Here is a 22,835-nt window from a genome sequence, read left to right as displayed (position 1 = left end):
GCAGAAAGCCGAGCACATGTATACATGTGATACGAGGTTAGCCAAGGGCTCCCGCATCTGTCTCATTCCTCACCGAGGTGTGGGAAACATCTAAGGTATACTTAAAATTTATTAAAGTGGGAGCCACTTTCATTCACATCTCATAGATTATGAATGGGCATTCACGTCTAATGAATGAGTATGTCTTTAGGCTCAAGATGAAGCAATGGTGGCTCAAAGAGGTAAAGAGATTAGTTCAAGGTCACCCGCAAGGACAGAGTCAGGAATACGACTTGATATTCATATCCCAGGTGAAAGTTATGAGCAACGTAGACAGCATATTAAAAAGTAGAGACATTACTTTGCCAACAAAGGTCCAGGCTATGGTTTTTCCAGTAGTCATTCCAGTAGTCATGATGCTTTTGAACTGTGGTGTTGGAGAAGACTCTTGAGAGTCCCTTGGACAGCAAGCAGATCCAACCAGTCCATCCTAAAGGAGATCAGTCCTGGGTGTTCATTGGAAAGACTGATGTTGAAGCTGAAACTCCAATACTTTGGCCACCTGATACAGACAGCTGACCAATTGAAAAGACCCTGATGCTGGGAAAGATTGAGGGCAGGAGGAGAAGGGGACGATACAGGATGAGATGGTTGGATGGCATCACCGACACAATGGACATAGGTTTGGGAGGTCTCCAGGAGTTGGTGATGGACAGGGAGGCCTGGCGTGCTGCAGTCCATGGGGTTGCAAAGGGTCAGACATGACTGAGCGACTGAACTGATGTATCCTAGGTCCATGTCATGTTGTCTTATGAGGAAGATAAAAAATGACAGGAGCATGTATAGCAGTCATTCGCAATTTTCATTATCATCTAAAGCAGTGGTTCTCAACTGGACACATTCCTGGCCAGGGGACTTTTGGCAATATCTAGAGACATTGGATTGCCACACCTGGATGACGCGGGTACTAGTGGGTAGAAGCCAGAGATGTTGGTAAACATCCTACTATGAACAGAACAGCCCCTCAGAACAAATAATTATCTAATTATTAGTAATTAGTAAATTACTAATATTACAAATATTAGTAATGCCAGGGTTGAAAGGTCAGTATTAAAAGAGAATGAAAAGGGGATATTTCAGGGACAGCAAGGAAGAGGTTTCAGGACGTGGGAGTCTGTGCTTTTCTTCAAAGCAAGTCTTGATAAGAAAGGAACTCCAAGAGAAAGCTGATGTTGGCTGTGACTGAGAAAGTGCAGCTGTGCGCTTTTTCCTGTCCCAGACAGAGAATTTTAGGCCACCAAGGATCCCAGCTTCTAACTTATTCTTGGGTCTCTATAGACCAAGTTCTGGATTTTTCCTGAGATTTTGTCCAGTAATTCCCTATTTTCATTAAGCTTCAAAAGCATTCTACTTCACTGCGGGGGGTGGGGGTGGGGGGAGAAAGCTTTAAGAGAAAAGTATTTAACATTAGAATTCTAATCTGCAAAACATTAGTCGAAGAGAATTCTTAGAATACTTGGTGTCAATTTGAAAAGAAGCTCTGTTTAATATGGAAGAGTTCCTACACAGGTAAGACTCTTACTCTATTTTCATTTGAATAGACAAGAATATTTCGGAATCTTTATATTATTTCGAAGGCTTTAGAAATTTCACTAATTTAGCGAGATCAAATTTAGGAAAATATTATTTGGTTTCCCAATGATGTATATCGCTTGTCAGAGTCTTTTTGTTTCTCTCAATAGAGTTGGAGGCTTATCATTATAATCTTTGTACTAAGGCTTTAGGAAAGAGATGGGGTTTCATGAAGTTAACAGTACAGGGAAATAAGGACCTTACATAATTTCATGTATCAGTTTTCCACAAAAAGCTTTCCTGGCATAAATTCGTTATTCTATGTTTGAACTGCATAAAGAACAGTGCATTATAGACATATGCTTTTTGTGTAGCTGAAATGTACTTTTATTTTTATTTATTTATTTTTGGCCGCATGGGATCTAGTTCCCTAAAGTGAAAGTGTTAGTCAGTCAGTTGAGTCCTACTCTTTGTAGACCCCATGGACTGTAGCCCCCCAGGCTCCTCTGACCATGGGATTCCCCAGGCAAGAACAGTGGAGTGGGTTGCATTTGTTCCTCCAGGGGATCTTCCCAACCCAGGGACTGAACCCACACCTCCTGGGTCTCCTGCATTGCAGCTGGATGCTTTACCACTGAGCTGCTAGTGCTCATTACAACTAATCCTCTCTTTCCAGGTCTCCGAGGAGGTAACACTGTCTAATGGGAAATGGGCTTGCAGAAGAGCAGGGATCTACAATTGGCCCCACCTGCTCCACAACCCTGGAACAGCTGAGTTTCAACTCTCTACTGTTCCAAACATCAGTTAGTCCATCAGACCTCCCTTGTTTTCTTTTCAGATGGTGAGACTCCAGTTAGCCTGGAATTAATGATTAACAGTTGCTATTTGAAAATGTGGTTAAGGGCAGCTTTGGCCAGAGGGCATCCTCATTTTGAGTTTGCCCAATGGTTAAGAAGTGAAGAAGTGAAAGTGAAGTTGCTCAGTCATGTCTGAGTGTTTGCAACCACATGGACTGTAGTCTACCAGGCTCCTCTGTCCATGGGATTTTCCAGGCAAGCAAGCTTCTCTCTGGTCACTTGTTTGAATACACAGTAAAACGAGAGAGAAAAAAAAATCAGTGTATTGAAAAAGCAAGCACCTCTACCAGAGTACATGTTTGATATGCAAAGATTTTAAGTACTTTCACAGGCATTCTGCACAAGGAAACGATGTTACATCACACTGGGAATCAGTAAAAGTAAATATTAAAGTTAAGTGAACAGTACCTGCAAAAACTCCTTTAGAAGAGGATGGCCATTTTGGAAGACAAAAAACATTCTTATTAAGAATTGCAACAAACAAGGTTTTTCAGGTATGATTTCAAAAATTATTATTTAAGATGTCTCTCAAACAATTATTCCTTGATGTGCCTTTTTCTGTGGAGTTAAAAATTTTTTACAATAGAGAATAAAATGTGTCTGATTTAATATTTTGGAAGTTCTTAGTTAATATCCATAAGCAATGTGGGAGGAGATTGCAGAATGGAAGAAGAGTAATAGTTTTTACTCAGTAGCAAGTATTTTAGAAATTGAAAAGATATTCAAGAGTAATATGAACACATCAGAAGACAATCTGTCTCATAGATTTCCCTTGAGACAGGAAAACTGTCTAAAGTTTTCCAGAGAGATGTCAATTCAGGGCTCTGTGAAGATAAGTATGTGTGTAGAAGACCAAGACAATCTAGGAATATATTTGCAACCTCATTTTAAAAATAGAATATTTTAGAAGTAGAAAATCAGTTATAGCTTCTTTGATAGATTTAGAAAAGAAACTTCAACAATGGAAAGAAAGGAAATGAATTGGAAGAGAAGATAAATATGGAAAAATGGAGATGGAGAGAGGGTCAGATGATCATGAGAAATGTCTGATTAATAGTGAGCTGGAGGCAAAAGAGAGGGAGGGAAGGAAGGAAAGGGGACGACCCTTCTCTCTAAGTCCTTGGTTCCTCTCAACCGTGAACGTGCTGACCACAGCACAACCAACCATGTTGAGGAACATTCTAGGATTGGGGGGAAGATAAAATTCACCATTATGATAAAGAGCTCTGCGACTACTATCGAGTTATTTACTCCTCTCCCTCCAAATTTCTTGTAAACTCTGACATCAGTAAATTAATTATAAATTCATGTCTTATGTTCTAAACATATGCACATTTTTCATTTTTTGTAGGATGACTTTATTATATCAAATGGTACATTTCGCTTTATTTGCCTCCGTTGCTGGTGGTAAGTAGAATTTTATCTTTAGTGTGGACTGGAAATAGCTTGGTTCCCTGACTTATGGATTAGAAAACAGGAGGGCATAAACCCAAAAGGGAAAATCACACATTGTCTTCTTAATATTTTATTTAAGAAGGTCTAGTCGTGGGTCTAAACCTGCATGGTAATTACCATCAAACTAGTAATGAGTGATAATGATATTTTGAGATATCTGAAACTGTAGTGTTTTCAAATCTGCTATTTTTATTATGACAAAGGCACATGTCCTGTGGACACTAATGCATTTTGCTCTTACATTAGTCATAGAAAGATAAGCCATATTTTAGTTAGAAGTTAGTGAAAATAAAGTTGAAATTTCTCCCCATTTAAGTCCATGGACTACATAATCCTCTAAGCCTCTAGTGATAATTTCTACTGTTTTTTTACCTATATACTTTTCCACATACTTACTGGCATGTTGATTATTACTGAGATAAAATTACTAATTTTTAGTTTTACTTATTTTTTTGTTGCTACAATAAGTTTGAGTTATATTTTGTTCTGCCCAAATATTTTAATTTTTGTTATATATATTTATATATTTAATAAGACCAAGGGTTATATCTTAGTATTTGTCAAGGAAAATATGCCAAGATTAAAAACTCCAATACATTTATTCAGTGATTAAAATAGTAATGACCTAAAAATCCACAATCTGGAATATTAGATGTTTCTTTCTAGAAATAGAAGAAAATTTCAATTTTATGTAATTTAGTTTTGTTTGTTTGGTTTTTTTTTTCATTTTCTGAATGTTGAGTTTTTTTTTTTTTTTTAAACTTTACATAATTGTATTAGTTTTGCCAAATATCAAAATGAATCCGCCACAGGTATACATGTTTGTATTTTTAACTTATTTATGGTTTCAGTGGAAGGGGCTTCCATAATTTTTCTAAGAGTCTAAAGTTTTTGTTACTAAAATGACCTATTTGTTCGGCTTTGTTTTATTAAAATATAATTGATGTACCACACTGTATATGTTTAAGGTCTACACCACAATGATTTTACTTACATACATCATGAAATGACGGCCACAATATGGCCATCATCTCATATAGATACATTAAAGAAATAGAAAAAAATGTGTTCCTTATGATGCTATCTTGTAGGATTTACTCTCCTAACTTTCACATATAATGTACTGCTACTGCTAAGTCACTTCAGTCGTGTCCGACTCTGTGCGACCCCATAGACGGCAGCCCACCAGACTCCCCCGTCCCTGGGATTCTCCAGGCAAGAACACTGGAGTGGGGTGCCATTGCCTTCTCTGATATATATATATAACGTACAGCAGTGTTAATTACATTTATCATGTTGTACATTACATTTCTGGTACTTATTTATCTTATAACTTGAAGTTTGTACCTTTTGACTTTTTTTTTTTTTTTGGCCATGCCATGCGGCATGCAGGGTCTTAGCTCCCCAGTCAGGAATCGAACCCATGCCCTCTGCATTTGGAGCACAAAGTCTTAACCACTGGACTGCCAGGAAATCCCCCTTTTGACTATCCATATCCAATACCCTTTTCCTCCAATGACTGTCTCTGGTATACACAAATCTGATCTCTTTTAAAAAAATGTTTATTTTAAAAATATAATTGATGCACGATGCTATGTTAATTCCTAAAAACAAAACAAATGAACGAACATAATGAAACAGAAATAGAGTCATAGAAACACAGAACCAACAGGTGTTTGCCAGAGAGGAGGTGGTAAGGTGAAGAGAGAAATAGGTGAGGGTGATTAAGAGGTGCAGACTTCCAGCTGCAAAATAAATGATTCATAGTAACAGACTGTACAGTGTGGGGAACATAGTCAATAATTATGTACTATCTTTGTATGGTGACCGATGGTAACTAGATTTGTCATGATGATAAACTGAAATGTACAGAAATATCCAATCACTGTGTTGTGCAACAGGAACTACCATAGTGTTGTAGGTCAATTGAACTGGTCCATTTAAAAGACTGAAGTGATATGATACCTTAGCCCATCAACAGCCATCAAACGCTACCCAAAGCAGTAGGTACCCAAAGTTGGGTGGCTACCCAAAGGCTACACGGAGCCTTTGTTTCACACAAGCATGGTGTTTAGACATAGAGAAGCGATGGGGAAAGGAAAAGCAGAGGCCATTCTAGACCTGGATGGGGTCCTAGAAGGCATTTTTGCCAGCAAAGATCTGAGAAACAAATCAATTACTCGCAAAGCACCCACATCTCCAATCACTCAGAAGCGCCGTTCTATTGAGACACACATGCCGTTTTATAATTTTCTTTTCTATCTATGGCTGCTCATCCAATAAACTAAAAGTGTTGATGGACCTGGTTTCTAAGTTCTGGCACATTTCCCGTTAAGTAGACCTATTTCACTTGCTTTTGTGAGATTATTACCTGATTGGACATGTGCCCCATGAAATCCAAAATCACATGCGTCATGTATTACAACCTAGAGTGTGTGACCACGCTGTTCCAAGATGCCTGCTTTAAAGGAGGAGACATCACTGTGGCTTTCGCGCCAAATGCCAAGCACTGCCAAATCATCTGCACCCACCACCCAAGGTGCTTGCTCTTCACTTTTATGACTGAATCATCATCAGAAGATCCTACCAAGTGGTAAATGTTCGCTTTTCTATGTAGAGGAAATAGATTGTATATGACAGACAGTTACCAGCAATGAACTGTCATCTACCATTTTATAAAACTTAATGTTAACATTGGAAGATGTATCTTCCTTCAACTGAAATATTAAATATTTACAGAAGAAAGAGCAGCATTTAGGCAGTTCAGGAGGAACAGATGTGCCCCTCAGTGTGGACTTTCCAACTTCTCTGGTGGTCTCAATATTAGTGATACTCTCTGTCTGATTTTTTCCTACTTTAAAGCCAGTTCCTCATTTTGTTCTTTGCCTTTCAATTGATTATTTATATTTTATATTATTCAAATTAGAACATTTCCCTCAATGATGTTATTAGAAAAAAATTTCATTGTTTGTAAAGCTAATTTGAAAGAATAGTACAATGATTTCATATCATCCCAAGACTTTTTGCCATTTTTGTCTTCTCTATTATGTATGTGTAGATGTCGAACCATGTGAAATAATTTGAAGCCATCGTAATATTTCACCCTTAAATATTTCAGCATACATTATCGCACACAAAAGACATTAAAAATTAACAAGAATCCCTTTATATCATCTCAGTTGTCCTTCCAATGTAATTTACAGCAATTAACCAGAATCTTATCAAGGTTCACAAATTACATTTGGTGGTTTTGTCTCTATAGTCATATTCTTAAAAATCTTGGGACATTCCACTTACCATTTTTGTTTTCATATTGAGTTTAACATTTAATAATAAAGCTTTACTGCAGAATGACATCATCAACATCTTTATGCACTATTGCTGCATTCAGAGTATTTACATAGTTCCCTGAACTTAAAAAATTTAGTATTCTAGAATTTACCTCTGAGGTTGGCAAAGTTTTTCTTAATAGGCAGAAAGTAAATATCTTAGGCTTTGTGGATCCAATAGCAAAATCAAAGATATTATATAACTACTTATATAATGATTCAAAATATAATCATTGAAAACTGCAGAAACCATTCTCAGCTCATGAACTATATACTAAAACAGGCAGAGAGCTGCATTTAACCAAAAGTCCACAGTTCACCCACTCCTATTTTGTGTTTGGAAGGAACATTTTATGTCCTCTTTTCAATGTCAGGATGTTGGAATGAAAACCAAATTCACAGTCTCTTAAGAAAATATTTGTTTTGGCATGAGATAGAGGAACTTGTTTCCTTCTCTTTGACTCTCTGTGGGCTGACTTTTAAGATCCGTTATTTTAAAATATACATTTTTACCCAGTAATGGTATTTCTTTAAAAAAAACAGGTATACTTGCATCCTGAAAGACAGTGTTACAGAAACACTGCCAATGGTGAATATGACAGGAGCAATTTCTGGATATTCTTCCAAGCAATGCTTGCACCACATAAGTGGTAAGACGTCTTGCTAGAATTGATATTCATTAGTTACTGTGATGTATACATGTAGTTACACCAGCTATGGTTTTCTGGATATAAAATAAAATCCTGTGATATGGAAACAAACCCTCTCAGTGAAGTACTCGTCACATAGAGTAAACACTAGCACACACGCGTGTCTCCCCCCACCACTCCATATGTTGTGCTTGTGCTTAACCACTCAGTTGCGTCTGACATTTTGTGGCCCCATGGACATAGCCCGCCACGCTCCTCTGTCCATGGAATTTTCCAGGCAAGAATATTGGAGGAGGGTGCCATTTCCTCCTCCACATGATTTTTCCCACCCAGGGATAGAACCCCTGTCTCTTGTGTCTCCTGCCTTGGCAGGTAGATTCTTTACCACTAATGCCACCTGGGAAGCCCCACCGTATTACAGTCCATTAATATTTATCTCATCGGACACATCCAACTACATCGGGTCATCATTCATTTTTCCCCCCTCTCCTTTCCAGCTTAAAGTGTTATATGAAAGTCCTTATTAAATATATTAATTCACATCAAGGAAAGCAGCTCTAAAGGTTGAGATGACACTTGCCTTAATAGTGAAATAGATACTAGTATAGGTTAATGAGTGAATCAGTGCATTAGTGGAGTGAAGGAGACGAGAGGCCAGTTCATAAAGCTGAAGCAGAAATGTACAAGTCTCATGTTGCTGCAGTGTAAGAAGGACACTGGCATCCTCTTACTGTTTCCATGGAAGAGTAGGAATTAAGCAGATTAAAACAGAACTAGAGGATTTCTGAGAAAAAGTCAGTGAAAGAGTAAGTCTGGAGGAACAGTGGCTGAGATTGAATTATCAGACTTGACCCCAGAGACTGGAAAATAACCATATATTCTGATTTCACTTCCAGCTTGCAGCAAAGACATGTATGTGGACCTAAACATGAAGGGGATGAACTATAACAGCTCCCTTGCCCAGAGCGCTCGGGAATGCCAACAGAGGTGTACAGACGACACGCACTGCCATTTTTTTACATTCGCCACAAGGCACTTTCCAAGCATAAAGGATCGGTGAGCGAGCTGTGGGCTGATGGAAAACAAAACGGAATTCTTTTTTTCCCTATCAACTTGATGTCAAATTTTATTTTCAACCCATGCAAGACAATTCTAAAAATACTAATACTATAGATTTTTTGGTGAAAAATGTATTTAAAGTCCAACGTGGATGCACTTCCTTTTATAATACAGAATCTGTCTTTCAGTGACACTTATCAAAAATGTTAAATCCACCTCCTAGCTAATTTATTGTTGTTGCTGTTTAGGCTCTTAAGTTATGTCCAACTCTTTTGTGACCCCATGGACTATAGTCTGCGAGGCTCCTCTGTCCACGGGATTTCCCAGGCAAGAATACTGGAGTGGGTTGCCATTTCCTTCTCCAGGGGATCTTCCTGACCCAGGGACTGAACCGGTGTCTGCTGCTAATTTATAGAGTGCTACATTTCTTAATTGGCGATTTTAAAACAGTTGTAATGGTCAGTCAGTCCCCTTCTCAGCCTAAAGGATGCTATAGCCTGAACTTGTAGAATCAAAAAGAAAAACCTACTCAGATATCCTCCCAAATAACAGTTCCCCACCTGAGACAAAGTAACGGAAACCTGTGTGAAATACTTTAAAACTTGTCCCGCTACTAGATTTTGAAATATTCCAGGGGTAAATATATTCTGTAAAAATATAAAAGGATCTGATTTGCAATTTATTAACTTCTTTTCTCTTAAATATTTTTAGGGAAAATATCGTTAACTTTTAAATTTAGAAATATTTGAGATATTTTGGATTTGTATAGGGAGCTGCAATTATCTGGAGCTTCCCTGGTGATTCAGGGGTAAAGAATCTGCCTGCAATGCAGGAGCCATGGGAGGTGTGAGTTCAGTCCCTGGGTTGGGAAGAGCCCCTGAAGAAGGAAGGGGCAAACCTTTCCAGTATTCTTTCCTGGGAGATTCCATGGACAGAGGAGCCTGGCAGGCTACAGTCCATGGGTTCACAGAGAGTCGGACATGACCAAAGCGACTTAGCACACACACGTGCTATACTTATCTGAAATCCAACGATAAAAGAAGAACTCAAAATGACTAGTATTTGGATTTTAACATTCTGGTCTACACATTCACAAAAAGGAGATGAGCGGAAATAAAGTGTCAAAGATTTACTTGAAGAAAAGCAATGAATGATAACACAAGATGAAGTTCTTAAATCAATAATTAAGGTTTTGTGGTTTATCTTTAGCTCAGCTCAAATCCACCTTTCTACATATTTTATGTGTAAGATTCAATGCAAAGTGAACAGCAAGCCAGGACCTCAGGAGTTGCTAGGTATTATTTGAAAAGTTAAAATGGTAAAATTGAGACGAGCTTGAGAAGTCTTTAATTCCTACGTCTCCACTCTTCATGTTACTACCCATCTAAAGCTGTCATTTTACTGATGAAAAAATAAAACTGACAAAGTTCACAGAACCACCAACTCCCAGCAGAGATGGGACTCAAGAGCAGCTGTCTAGTCTCTCAGATCAAAGTTTTCAGAGCAATTCTTTAGCTTCCATGCCCAGGCCATCTCTAAATGTGAATTTTTTATCATCTTATATTTTTCCTTACTTGCGTTTGGAGGGATAAAATAATTTTCCATTTTGGTCTTCATTTAGTAACACTTGTCTGTTGAAGAACACCCAAACGGGGACACCAACCAGCATAACGAAGCTCCACGAAGTGGTATCTGGATTTTCTTTGAAGTCCTGTGGCCTTTCTAACCTGGGTAACTATTATTTTCTTAATGAGGTAGTTTAGCCATTCAGTGCTAATGATATGTACAATGGGCCTCACTTAGGATACCAATTTGTGCTCACTAATGAAATGGACCCATTGACCTTTTATTTTCCTCATGAGAAAAAATCCATAATGGTCTGTATGACTAAAGTTTATATTGGAATTTAAAGCTTACAGCAATCACTTCAGTTATCCTAATTTTAAAAGTGTAAAAGATCTTGGGATAAACAAATCTTCTAAAGTTACTAGTAAGACCTTGTTTCTTTAGAGTTGTTTTAGGTTCGCAGCAAAATTGAGAGCAAAGGATAAAGATTTCCCTTTACCTCCTGCCCAGACATGTAGTCAGCCTCCCCTATTACCAGCATCCCTCACCAGATGGTGCATTTGTTACAACTGATGAGCCAACATCATAATCACATCATAATCACCCGAAGTTCACAGTTGACATTACGAGCCACTCTTGGAGTCATACTTTGTATGGGTCTGAACAAGTACATAGAGGCATGTTTCCATCATCAGAGTACCATTCAGAATATTTTCACTGCCTTAAAATTTCTCTGTGCTCTGCCTGTTCATCCCTCCCTCATCGCCCAACCAATTTTTTATATGGAATTTACAAGTACCGTGAGTGGGGTTTTACTTTTACCGACGCTACCAATGAACTGACCCTCTGAATATGATGTCTTCTGCTGTGCAGCTTGTATTAGGGACATTTTCCCCAGAACCGCGTTTGTGGACATCACCATTGACACTGTCGTGGCCCCAGATCCCTTTGTCTGTCGCAGCATCTGTACTCACCATCCCAGTTGTCTGTTTTTTACCTTCTTGTCTGAAGAATGGCCAACAGCATCTGAAAGGTAAAGAGTTAAGATTAAGGGTCATGTGTTATCTTTTAAAACAGTTGATCAAAACCCACCCTTGAAAATTCTGAGCAACTACAAATTTTATCTGAATGTCTCTCTAGAATAGATAAAAACTGCAAGGAAGAATCCTAGCTCCTCTCTTTCCATTTCCCACTTACTGACCGCAGGACTTTTGCTTTTCTTTAGGTTAGGGAGGTCTTTGCCTTCAGCAAAAGGAGAGCAACAGAGGATGAGATGATTAGATACTATCAGCGACTCAACGGGCATGAATTTGAACAAATTCCGGGAGATAGTGAAGGACAGGGAAGCCTGGTGTGCTGCAGTCCATGGGGTCCCAAAGAGTCGGACACAACTTGGTGACTGAACAATGACAACGAGAGAGTTGCTAGTTCTGAATAGAAGGAAGAAAATAATGATAGTCACTCACTATCGTAGCCCAATGCCTGGTTTAAGATCATTGATCCAGGAGTACAAAGAGCTGGAAATAGCAGTGACCTGTCAAATTCAAAGTGGAGAGGGGGAGAAACAGTGGCCTTCATCAAAAGAATTGGGGATAATGGTGGAGGACGCTTTGAGAATTTAGGCCATTTCCCTACTGATGCATATTAACACAGGAAACTGTAATAAAAGCACAGGAAATTGCTATGATCATCAAAAGGATGTTTGTTGTCCCCATTAACAAAATTCACTAAAAAAAAAGGAGAAGTCATCTTAAGACTATTTGCTTAAAAATCTAGATTCTGAATTCTTAAGAGTCCTTGGCATTTGCTCGACACGGCTGTTCATTCCTGCGGGGAGTGTCCCCCAGAGGAATTCAGCCAAAATAAGCCCTTGAACTCCTGTCCATCAAGCAAGACTGGTTTTTTATCGGGGAGGATATAACTACAGAAGTATCAATACTAGCTGTGTCACATGAGAATATGTTACTTTCATTTTCTCAATATGGTTCTAAACATGGGGATGCGATAAGTATACTCGATAGATTAAAACCCTGTACTACTTGGGCCAGAGTGGAAGTAAAACAGAAGTGATCAGATTGGGATATATTGTTAATGTAGAGCCAGTAAGATTTGCTGATGGATTGAATACCAACATGAAGGAAAAAGTCAGTGATGGCTGCAAAATTTTTTGGCTCAAGAAAGTTGCAAGGTTGGAAACACCAATGAAGAAATGAGGGAGGATTTCGTATAGAGTTGATTTCAAGAGGGAAGAGGTGTCTGGTAGTCAATGAGAAAGAAATATCGAATTGGCAGTTAAAAAGAGAGATTTAAGGCAGTGATTAGGTATCCCCAGCTGGTAATTAATGCTGCTGAAACTGATGAGATCATCAAAAATTGAACAGAGAGAAGGAGGGCAAAGACTGAACCTTAAGGCACTAAAAATTTCAGAACTTAGATGTCTTTGTAAGGTGTTATTTTGTCTTAATCACGGTTCTCTTTCTTTCATATTCCATTTGTAAAATTCCCAGTCAATACCTATAAGAGGAAGTATTTGATCATCATTACAGGGTGAGAGAAGAACCTGGGTGCTACAAGCCAAGGCTTGGCCTCTTAAATTTGAATTAATGAATATTAAATAAAATTAAATCTTCATTTCCTCAGCTGTATTAGCCACATTTCAAGTACTCATCATATATGGCTGGCTAGGAGAAGGAAATGGCAACCCACTCCAGTGTTCTTGCCTGGAGAATCCCAGGGACGGGGGAGCCTGGTGGGCTGCCATCTATGGGGTCACACAGAGTCGGACACGACTGAAGCGACTTAGCAGCAGCAGCAGTGGCTGTTGTAGTGACTAGCATAGATGCAGAGTGTTTACGTCATTGCAAAAAACTGTTGGACATCACTGCCCTGGATTGTGATTTTGTACTAGTTAGGAAAGGTTACTTCCTCCCAGAGAAATGCCACCTGGGTGTGGAGCCTGCATTTATCTCTGTCTAAGCCTACAGCAGATTTCTAGGCAGCATGAACATTCCTGGATGGTTGAGATAGTCTAGGAAAGTTGAGAGAAAGGAAATGAAAAAGGAAGGTGCTAGGAACAGTGATGTTGAACAGAGCAAGCTCAGAAGATTTAGAGGCAGTTTGGAAAATTTGTCTGCAACCTATGCAACCTAGAGTCTGACTCAGTGTACTTTCAAAATGGGAACTCCTTCCCTATTAAATACCAACAGGAACTGATTTCTATATGCGCTATGAAAATGTCTTCTTCTTTGATATGGTTTACATGGTGCCTCTTGACGTTTCTTTTTCACTCTTAGAAATCTGTGTCTCCTTAAAACATCTTCAAGTGGATTGCCAAGCGCACGCTTTAGAAAGAACAGAGCTTTTTCTGGTTTTAGTCTACAACACTGCCAACACAGTGTCCCAGGTAATCAGTGCAAGCCCTTTCTTCTGATCAAGGTCAACAAATGGGCGGGAGGGTTTTGCCTTTCACATCTCAATATGTGCTTCTGCTGTGCAGTGTTCTGCCATTCTTCATTCTATCGCAACACTGATTTCTTGGGAGAAGAACTGGACATCGTAGACGCGGACAGCCACGAAGCCTGCCAGAAAACGTGTACCAACAGCATCCGCTGCCAGTTCTTTACCTATTCTCCATCTCAAGAATCGTGCAACGGAGGGAAGTAAGACATGTGTCAAGTCCCATAGATGCTTCTGTCCCAGCTTGTTGAGAGATGAGTTATGTTTATACCATTTTGCTTCCAACCTGCAGGGGTAAATGCTACTTAAAACTTTCTGCAAATGGATCTCCAACTAAAATACTTCATGGGACAGGAAGCATCTCTGGATACACGTTAAGGTTATGTAAAATGGATAATGGTGAGTTTAACGTCACTTGAAAAAAGTAATAGCCTGAAGGAGTTTTTTATACTGAGTATGTCGTGACTAAGAGAATCAGTAATAGCCACAGAGGGGAGAAAATTAGTACAACAATGAATGCAGTTGCAATTTTCTGTTATTTTCACTGCTGTCAATCAGGCTGACCTGTTTTAAAGGTAAATATTGGGCTTTAACTAAACTCTGCATTGCCTGGCATTAATTAAATATATGTTATAATCCCTGAGTCAAGAAGATCCCCTGGAGAAGGGAATGGCAACCCACCCCAGTATTCTCACCTAGAGAATCCCATAGACAGAGGAGCCTGGTGGGCTATAGTCCATGGGTTTGCTAAGAGTCAGACACCACTGAGCAGCTAACATTTTTTGCTTAAACATTTTATAATTTGATACATTTATATAACTAGTATTGCCTGCTGAGGCTCAGGTTTAGTCAACATTTTTATGTCTGTTTGTTGATATCACGGTCAAATGATCTTTCTTATTATCCTTTATAATAGAAATATCAACCAGCATCTTAATTAGTCATCTTCTTTCTACTGGTTGTTACTTGATCTTTAATTGAAATATAAATAATCATCTTATGTTGGGAAAACTATGTTATATATACAAGAAATATTCAGTAACTCCTTCTCCAGGGCCTTCAGATTTCCTGCGAGTGTTTGGAGTATTTATGAATATTAGCAAAAGTTACAGTAAAACCTTATTAACTTGTAACAATGAGTATGAGAGAGTGGAAATAAAAAGATTATCTATATTAAGCACAACCTATAATAATATAAAAATGATAATACCATATCAGCAGTACTTCCATTCCAGTGGCCAATTTCTGAGCCTAGTAACAAAAGATGGTTTGTAGCCAAACAACAGTAAGGGAAAGAATAGGAACATTCTCCCTACACGCATTCCTCCCTAAATTATCGTAATAACCTACGACGACATTAGTGTTCATTGATTTACATACACTGCATGTTTCTAGACTTTTATTGCTTACTGCCCAATATTACAATGCAATATAAATTAAGTTGCAGCTGAGATTTAATGAGTGAAATGGAAGTGATAATTATGCTTTGTAGTAGATTTCAAAATATGAAAATCTGTCAGAAATACTGGCTCTACTGAGAGATGAAGAAATAAATCCTGAGGTTCTGAAAACTTGTTTTGTAGAACACACAATGTTACATTGTGTCCAATATTACCCTCCTAGCTGGGAAATTCTGCCACTTTTGCCTAGAAAATCCCATGGATGGAGGAGCCTGGTAGGCTGCAGTCCATGGGGTTGCTAGAGTCGGACAAGACTGAGCGACTTCACTTTCACTTTTCACTTTCCTGCATTGGAGAAGGAAATGGCGACCCACTCCAGCGTTCTTGCCTGGAGAATCCCAGGGGCGGGGAGCCTAGTGGGCTGCCGTCTATGGGGTCGCACAGAGTCGGACACGACTGAAGTGACTTAGCAGCAGCAGATGGGACTCTGGATGGTTCTAGCTTCTTTACAAAGACAGTCAGTTGAGTTGTATCTCATACCTTCTCTGTTTTTCTTGCAATAAATTTACCTAAGACAAAAAGGAGTATTTACGATCTTTCCATTGTGCTGGTGCTACCAAGCAATAGAAAGGATGCAGCCGATTTTATCGCCAGCAATGGTGACATCATTTTAAAAGGGGAGCCACCACTTACACCTTAAATTGCAGAATCCATTCTCACCCTCCTTCCTTTCTAATGCTTCTTATGTTTCTAATGTTCCTCCTTATGTTCCTTTCTAATGAATCTATGGACTCTGGTCTCTAAAGGTTGCAGATTATATCAGGTGTAGACTGACAGCTAAACAGAAACTATAAGATAAAGGAAACTAAAATCTTATGTCTTTAATGCACCTTCTGATAGAAGTGAAATGAGTTGATTAGGCTTTGCTGCATTAGATTAAAAATGTGCTAATATGCAAGGGAACATCTGACTGAGATGTTTATACCTTTCACTGTCATTGGTTTATACTATAACTTAACTTTCTGAAGACACAGAGCAACTGCCATCCAAAGAAACATCTATTAGTTCAAAATGCAAGGCCAAGCATGGGTATTTTCAGCACTTTGTTTGAACTGAGAAACGAACACCGAGATCTAGATAGAACTCATCTTAACAAGGTCTTTATTTACATGTTCTTAATGTATTTTAGTTACTGCTGACATATTAATTTTCCAAGTCAAGAAAGAACTGAGGGGTGAGTTTGAATCAAAGTCCTCGGAAATATCAAGGGTTGAGCATAAAACCCCAATCTGTCAACAAGACCAAAGGGCAGAAGCAGTTCACAAACAGAAGAGAGGCCGGGTTGGGGTGTGGGTGGAGCTGGAGTGACTGAGCGGGCCAAAGGGCAGCTGGGGTGGGAGGGCAGTGGGAGGAACTGGACAAAGGCTGCAAATGGAGTTCAAGGTGTTCACCTCTAACCAGAGTTCTCAAACGTCAGTGAGGCTGATCAAAACTCAGGCGGTCAGGGTCCACTGTTAGAGTTTCTGATTCACGACGTCTAAGGTGGGGCCCATGAATGATCATCTCTCACAAATTCCCAGGTCATGCCTGGGAGGTCCGTCTGGGGGCCACACTTGACAACCATTGCTTTAAAAGAACCGCTGCGGTTGTCATTTGAGGGAAGGTAAGCCTCGAAGTCCCACATGAGACATTATTTTATTGTTGTTGTTCAATGGCTTGGTCATGTCCAACTGTTTGGGACCCCATGGACTACAGCATGCCAGGCTGCCCTGTCCTTCTCTATTATTTGGGGCATTATTTGGGAATGTGCAATTACAAGGTGACCCACTCATTCAGGTTTTATGTTCATATTATGCTTTGCCAACTTGAGTCTAAAGTATCTTCAAGTGAAGGTCACGGTACATTATTGAACCCAGGGCAGGGCGTTCTTCCCTGTGTGCCTGAAGGAATGTAACTACTGATGGAAAATGAAGATTTAGGAAGCTACTCACTGCAATCCTTCTGTCGTAGTGTGTACAACCAAAATCAAGACCAGAATTGTAGGAGGAACCCGCTCTGTTCACGGAGAGTGGCCGTGGCAGATAACTCTGCACGTGACATCACCCACCCAGAGACACCTGTGTGGAGGCGCCATCATCGGAAACCAGTGGATATTAACAGCTGCTCACTGTTTCAACGAGTTCAGTACCATTGCTGGTTTTACTCGTTCACCATGCTCATGCATATATTAATATTAAATCTACTCTAGTATTTTATCTCAAAGATGTCAGTTTTCCTATTTGCTAAATTAATTTTCTGTCTTTAGTGGGGGAAAAAGCAAAAAGGAAGAGCTGTTCATATTCTATACCAGCATCAGAAGAGGTGCGGGAACATGGCTGTTTGACTCCATAATATTCCACTTTTCTGGTTAAATGTATACACATCCCCAGGGGACTTCTGCTTACCTCCTGTTGAGTATATCACCTTCTGTGCACTGTCCTGGGCTTTGGGTTTAGGACTAAACTCAAAGAGAATTTCCTGCTTCCTGAATGTAATTTCCCACTTATTCTCCCTCTCCCCTCTGACTCTGTCTCCTCCTCCTCCTCCTCCTTCTCTCTCTCTCTCCCTTCCTCTCTCCCCACCCCTCACTCTTATTTCCAGACACAGAAAGAAGTGTTTATTATACATCATCATATTGGATTCCCTACTTCAGTCATTTTCATTACCGGCCAGATATAAAAGCTCCATCAAGAGCATACAGACTGTGTGTATCCCAGGGAATTTTAGTTGACCAGATTTCCTCTTTGCAATGCAGTATCTTCTGGGTTGTTTTTAGACTCAGATTTGTGGTTTTGTCGGTTTATTTTTATCATTATGCAGCTTACTCATAACTCAAAGATTTGAGGTCAATAGTCTCTTTTAGCTTTAACATATGGGACAGTGGGGTGCCAGAAAGTATGAGTGAATTTCTCAGGGTCACAGCCAATCAACGGCAGCACTGAAAGTAAAACCCAGAAATGTGTATGTGTGTGTGTGTGTGTGTGTGTTGAAGGGTGGAAAAAGTATTCATTGATGTTTTTGTGTTTAATATAAGGTAAATGATAGCCCAGGACCTTCCATAAAAGAGGACTATGTGACTGAAAAATCTTAGCAGAAAATCACTTCTTTCCACCTAAAAGCCCCCCACTGGCTAGGAATCGTTAGTTAAATAGCACTGTATCTCAAAAGGTTGGGAATTACTTGCTAACGGGAATTCTCTTTTCCTCTCTTGCTTACTCCTTAGGGTCGAGTCACCTAATGTGTTGCGTGTCTATAGTGGCATTTTGAATCAATCAGAAATAAAAGAGGATACATCTTTCTTTGGGGTTCAAGAAATAATAATTCATGATCAATATGAAAAGGCAGAAAGTGGATATGACATTGCCTTGTTGAAACTAGAAACGACAATGAATTACACAGGTATGGAAAATTTTAAACAGAACGTTGTCTACAGTGATGCCGGGCTTCACACTCCCAGGTTCCTGGCCTGACCCTGGCAGTCCCTCCATGTATTACTGTCATTAAAAAGGGAGAAGGGCTGCAAAGCTCCCCTTTCAGTCCATTAAGACTGAGTGCTGGGATCTTCCCTGGTGGTCCAGCGGTTGAGATTTTGCCTTTCAATACAGGGGGTGCAGGTTTGATCCTCGGTCTGGGAGTTAAGATCCCACATGCCACATCCCACAGGCAAAATAAATTAGAGCATAAACAACAGAAGCAATATTGTAACAAACTCAATAAAGGCTTTAAAAATGGTTCATATTAAAATATATATATATATTCATATAAAAGACTGACATGCTGTCCTGATGATTGAATCTATTTTTTTGTGGGGAGGGGTTAAAATGGCAAGTTTTCTTCAGATTCACAGAATGACATGACTTCATAATATATTGGAATGTTAAAGATGGCTTATATCTCCTTTTTAAGGAAGAAAGGATGGCAAGTCAGAATGAGGAAGCAGTTTCTATAGCATCACAGACCTCGTGAGAGTGACAGTTAGTGGAGGAGGCTGTCTCTTGTTCCCTCCTCCTTGATGTGTGATAGATAACTCTGAACATGAGGAATGAAAATGTATGACAAAGAGGGGGAAAAAAAAAAAACCCGAATATAATAAACTGAGAACACACCCTAATCATAGAAAGTGAAGGAAGAGAGTTTTCCCGGGAAATGTGATGTATTCTGTTTCTGATAACTAAACTGTGATTTTTAAAATTTAGACTCTCAATGGCCCATATGCCTACCTTCCAAAGGAGATAGAAATGTGATGTATACTGAATGCTGGGTGACCGGATGGGGATACAGAAAATTAAGAGGTAAGAAACCACATTTCTCTGTCTGCTACAGCGGAAGATACAGAGCACAGTTTAATCACAACATTTTCTGCTACCTCAAGTCACACAGCTAAAATGAGAGTAAAATAATAACATTATTCAATTGCAGAAAGTGTATTCATAAAGATGGAAAGGCAAAAATCACCCAAAGGAAGATGATACCTCACCTATTTGGGAATTTTAAATACGACAATCTCTTTAAAGACTCATTACTTTTAATGAAGTTTAATTCAAAACCTAGCACTTTTCAGTAAATGTCTTAGCCTGTTATCCAATTATTTTCTCTGGGAAGTAATTCCAGTTAAAGCCATAATTAATTTTGAGCTAAATTAACATGAAAAAAATGGTACAATAATGAGATAACATCTTCTCTACATGCTGTAATTACAAAAAGTCTGTGAACTAAACCTGATTGTTTTTCCTTCTAGATTTTTAAAATAGGTGCAATTTTTATTTTAAATATATGTACTTATATTTAAATTTATATTATATGTATGCGGTTATTCCATTTATAAACCAAAATTTTGTTTTAGACAAAATACAGAATACTCTCCAGAAAGCCAAGGTACCCTTGATGACAAATGAAGAATGCCAGGCAGGTTACAGAGAGCACAGAATAACCAGCAAGATGGTCTGTGCAGGCTACAGAGAAGGAGGGAAGGATGCCTGTAAGGTAACCCTGTCTTCAGCCAATTGAATAAACTCCAATTAGAATGTTTAGTGCATTAAACTTTTTTTAATTTAAATTTTTTCACTAATTTATTTATATTTGGCTGCATTGGGTCTTTGCTGCTGCACAGGGGTTTCTCTAGTTGCAGGGCCCGGGGACTACTCCCGAGTTGCTCAGGCTCAGTAATGTGACACATGGGCTCAGTGGCTTCACAGTATGTGGGATCTTAGTTCCCAGACCAGGGATCGAACCCACCCCCGCCCCCACCTCTGCATCGGCAGGTGGATTCTTAAATCACTGGGCCACCAGGGAAGTCCTCTGTTTGGTGTATTTTTTGAAAAACAGTCTTCTGCCAATGAGCAGGGAACACAGTGGGTTTGTTTTTTCCTTACCCTAGAATCTGACGTGGATAGATTGGTGTGCGGGACAGGTAATCTGCGTCTTTGAAGTTTATTAAAGGGCCAAGACAGAATTTCAGGTGAAATCATTCCCGGGGCAAGGTATTTAAGAAGTGAAGTCTAAACTGATCTGCGTGCCCTTTTCTTTTCTCTGTTTGTCACAGGGGGATTCGGGGGGGCCCCTGTCCTGTAAGCACAACGAGGTGTGGCACCTGGTAGGCATCACGAGCTGGGGTGAAGGCTGCGGCCAAAGGGAGCGGCCAGGTGTTTACAGCAACGTGGTCGAGTACTTGGACTGGATTCTGGAGAAAACGCAAGGCCCTTGAAAGGGTCCTCAGAGACCGCTCGACTTCCTGAAGGGTAAATCAGATCACTCCCTGAAAAGGGCTTGGATTTCACTGAAGAAGACACTGCACCTTCATTTTCCTCCACAGGCTACAATTCTGAGCCTGTAACAGACTGGAGGGGTTGGGTATTAGTAAGAAAAAGCAAACTGTCATGCTCCCCAAGCTCCCAGGGTTCCGTGATGATCCGAGTCTGACTTGAGTATCCAGGCTCTGTTTTGTTGGCTATACCTCTCCTAAACCAAGGATATACAATCAAGATTAAGATATTTAAAGATGAAAGCACAGCCAGATAAACCAGAAAAGAATCAAGTGGCGGCACCAAAGGATCAGGTAGAACTGCTCAAAGAAACCACTGTAAAAGGTGTGGTGAATGAAACATGGGAAGCGGAGAAGATAGGAACCGGGACAGTCAGCATCCAATCGCAAGATTCTGTGCTCTGCGTACAGGGAACTCTTTTGGGAAGAAAGAACTTAACTGAATTTGATGGCAGGTTTCAGAATAATCAAGAATTCTTGTTGTTAATTTTTAAATGGGTTTGGGTAGAGACAAGCTATGAATAAGTGAGTGTGAATGTGGACTCCAGAATTTCTGTAAGGGAAAGGATTAAAAGCAGCTATCCACCTGGAAGTGGGTCCTCTGTTTGTGCATGGGTTTCATATGCATTTGGCATAGTTTTGGGTACAGGAGGGCTGGTGAAGATGAAGGGGGTAAGCTAAAGACTAAGACAACCTGCCTCTGTGAGTGTGGGTTCACAAATCTACATTTATAGACAATAAATGTATTGGACAGAAATCAACGTAACATACACCAATCCTACAGGTGAAAATGATTTGGGAACACATGGATGGGGGGCACAGCAGTGTCTTCAGCATTTTCAAGGCACCACCTGTATTCTCAGTACTGGGATGTTCCCTGTGATGCAAATATTTACATGGGTATTGTTTTAGATATGGTCTAATAATATAAATTTTGCACTATCTCCACCCGTTTTCAATCCATGCCAACAACCTGTGTCAAGATTCTATCTAATATGCACAGTATTGATTGAGCAGACTGAACTGGGGGGAATGCGTGGTAAGCCACTCAATATATCTCTACCTTCATGAAGCTTCCAGTCTGGTTAGCAGGAGCCACAAAAGGAAACTAATTACACGTGTATAAAATACAGAGTTTTAAATGGAAATGAGGAGGCAGCATAGGGTTCTACGAGAAGGGAAGGGAAAAGAGAATTTGGAGCAGGTTCAAAGATTGGGATAAAAAGGAATTTTCCGAGGAAGACACAGTAAAAGCAAAAGTAAAAAAAAAAAAAAAAAAATCAAAAAAGACCAGAATGGCTTTAAAACCTTGGCTACTGTCCTGCCTCATTAAAGACTCAGAGAAACTTTGCTCCATTTTGACGAAGAGGCTTGTCCCAGCTGATCCTCCCTTCACCCCCTGGGTCCTCCTCATCCTCTCATCTTCTGCTCTTACGGGCTTTCCCCACGGCCTACATCAGACTGGGGCAGAACGGGCCTGTCCCTGTCCTTGTGCAAGAGACTTTCCCACATTCTGGTTAAGGTCTTCAGAGTTCACATGTAGAGACTTCACTACTGCCCTAAGCTCCAGCAGCCATGAAGGGAGGTGCCGTGCTGTGGCAGAGGTTTCCCCTCTCAGCCCGCCCCTCCCCCAGATGGCCTGAAGCTGCCTGGTACCCTGGGGGGGTAGGGGGTGGGGCGCGCTTCTGGGGGCCTCTCCCGACATCCATCCC

General features: G+C 39.8%; 1 protein-coding gene across 3 annotated transcripts; it reads left to right on the top strand.

Moving 5' to 3' along the window:
• Positions 1 to 1,290: 1,290 nt before the first annotated feature.
• F11 (coagulation factor XI) lies at positions 1,291 to 22,094 on the top strand. 3 transcript variants are annotated; one of them, XM_070364232.1, is made up of 16 exons: positions 1,291 to 1,548; positions 2,228 to 2,902; positions 3,760 to 3,815; positions 6,294 to 6,456; positions 7,736 to 7,842; positions 8,739 to 8,898; positions 10,523 to 10,632; positions 11,341 to 11,500; positions 13,761 to 13,870; positions 13,964 to 14,126; positions 14,216 to 14,322; positions 17,334 to 17,502; positions 18,586 to 18,761; positions 19,559 to 19,654; positions 20,206 to 20,340; positions 20,905 to 22,094. In XM_070364232.1, exons 3-16 carry the CDS (start codon positions 3,761 to 3,763, stop codon positions 20,931 to 20,933), a joined length of 1,740 nt encoding a protein of 579 aa, XP_070220333.1. In that variant the 5' UTR covers positions 1,291 to 1,548; positions 2,228 to 2,902; position 3,760; the 3' UTR covers positions 20,934 to 22,094. The 3 variants fall into 3 exon arrangements, with proteins under 3 accessions (XP_070220333.1, XP_070220332.1, XP_005899069.1); XM_070364231.1 differs by having other exon boundaries at positions 6,294 to 6,402; positions 20,206 to 20,345; positions 20,905 to 22,090; XM_005899007.2 differs by having other exon boundaries at positions 20,206 to 20,345; positions 20,905 to 22,088.
• The last annotated feature ends 741 nt before the right edge of the window (positions 22,095 to 22,835 follow it).

The sequence above is a fragment of the Bos mutus genome, chromosome 27 (genome assembly GCF_027580195.1).
Source record: "Bos mutus isolate GX-2022 chromosome 27, NWIPB_WYAK_1.1, whole genome shotgun sequence".
Lineage (NCBI taxonomy): Eukaryota > Metazoa > Chordata > Mammalia > Artiodactyla > Bovidae > Bos > Bos mutus.
Note: the sequence above shows the minus strand (reverse complement) of the source record. Positions and strands in the feature narration are given on the sequence as shown.

Bases quoted from the DNA above. Each gene is read 5' to 3' on its own strand.
- F11 (XM_005899007.2), top strand. From the start codon at position 3,761: ATGACTTTATTATATCAAATGGTACATTTCGCTTTATTTGCCTCCGTT. The intron at 7,843-8,738 runs GTAAGACGTCTT...TTTCACTTCCAG, and splicing joins ATGCTTGCACCACATAAGTG to CTTGCAGCAAAGACATGTAT. The intron at 8,899-10,522 runs GTGAGCGAGCTG...GTCTTCATTTAG, and splicing joins TTTCCAAGCATAAAGGATCG to TAACACTTGTCTGTTGAAGA.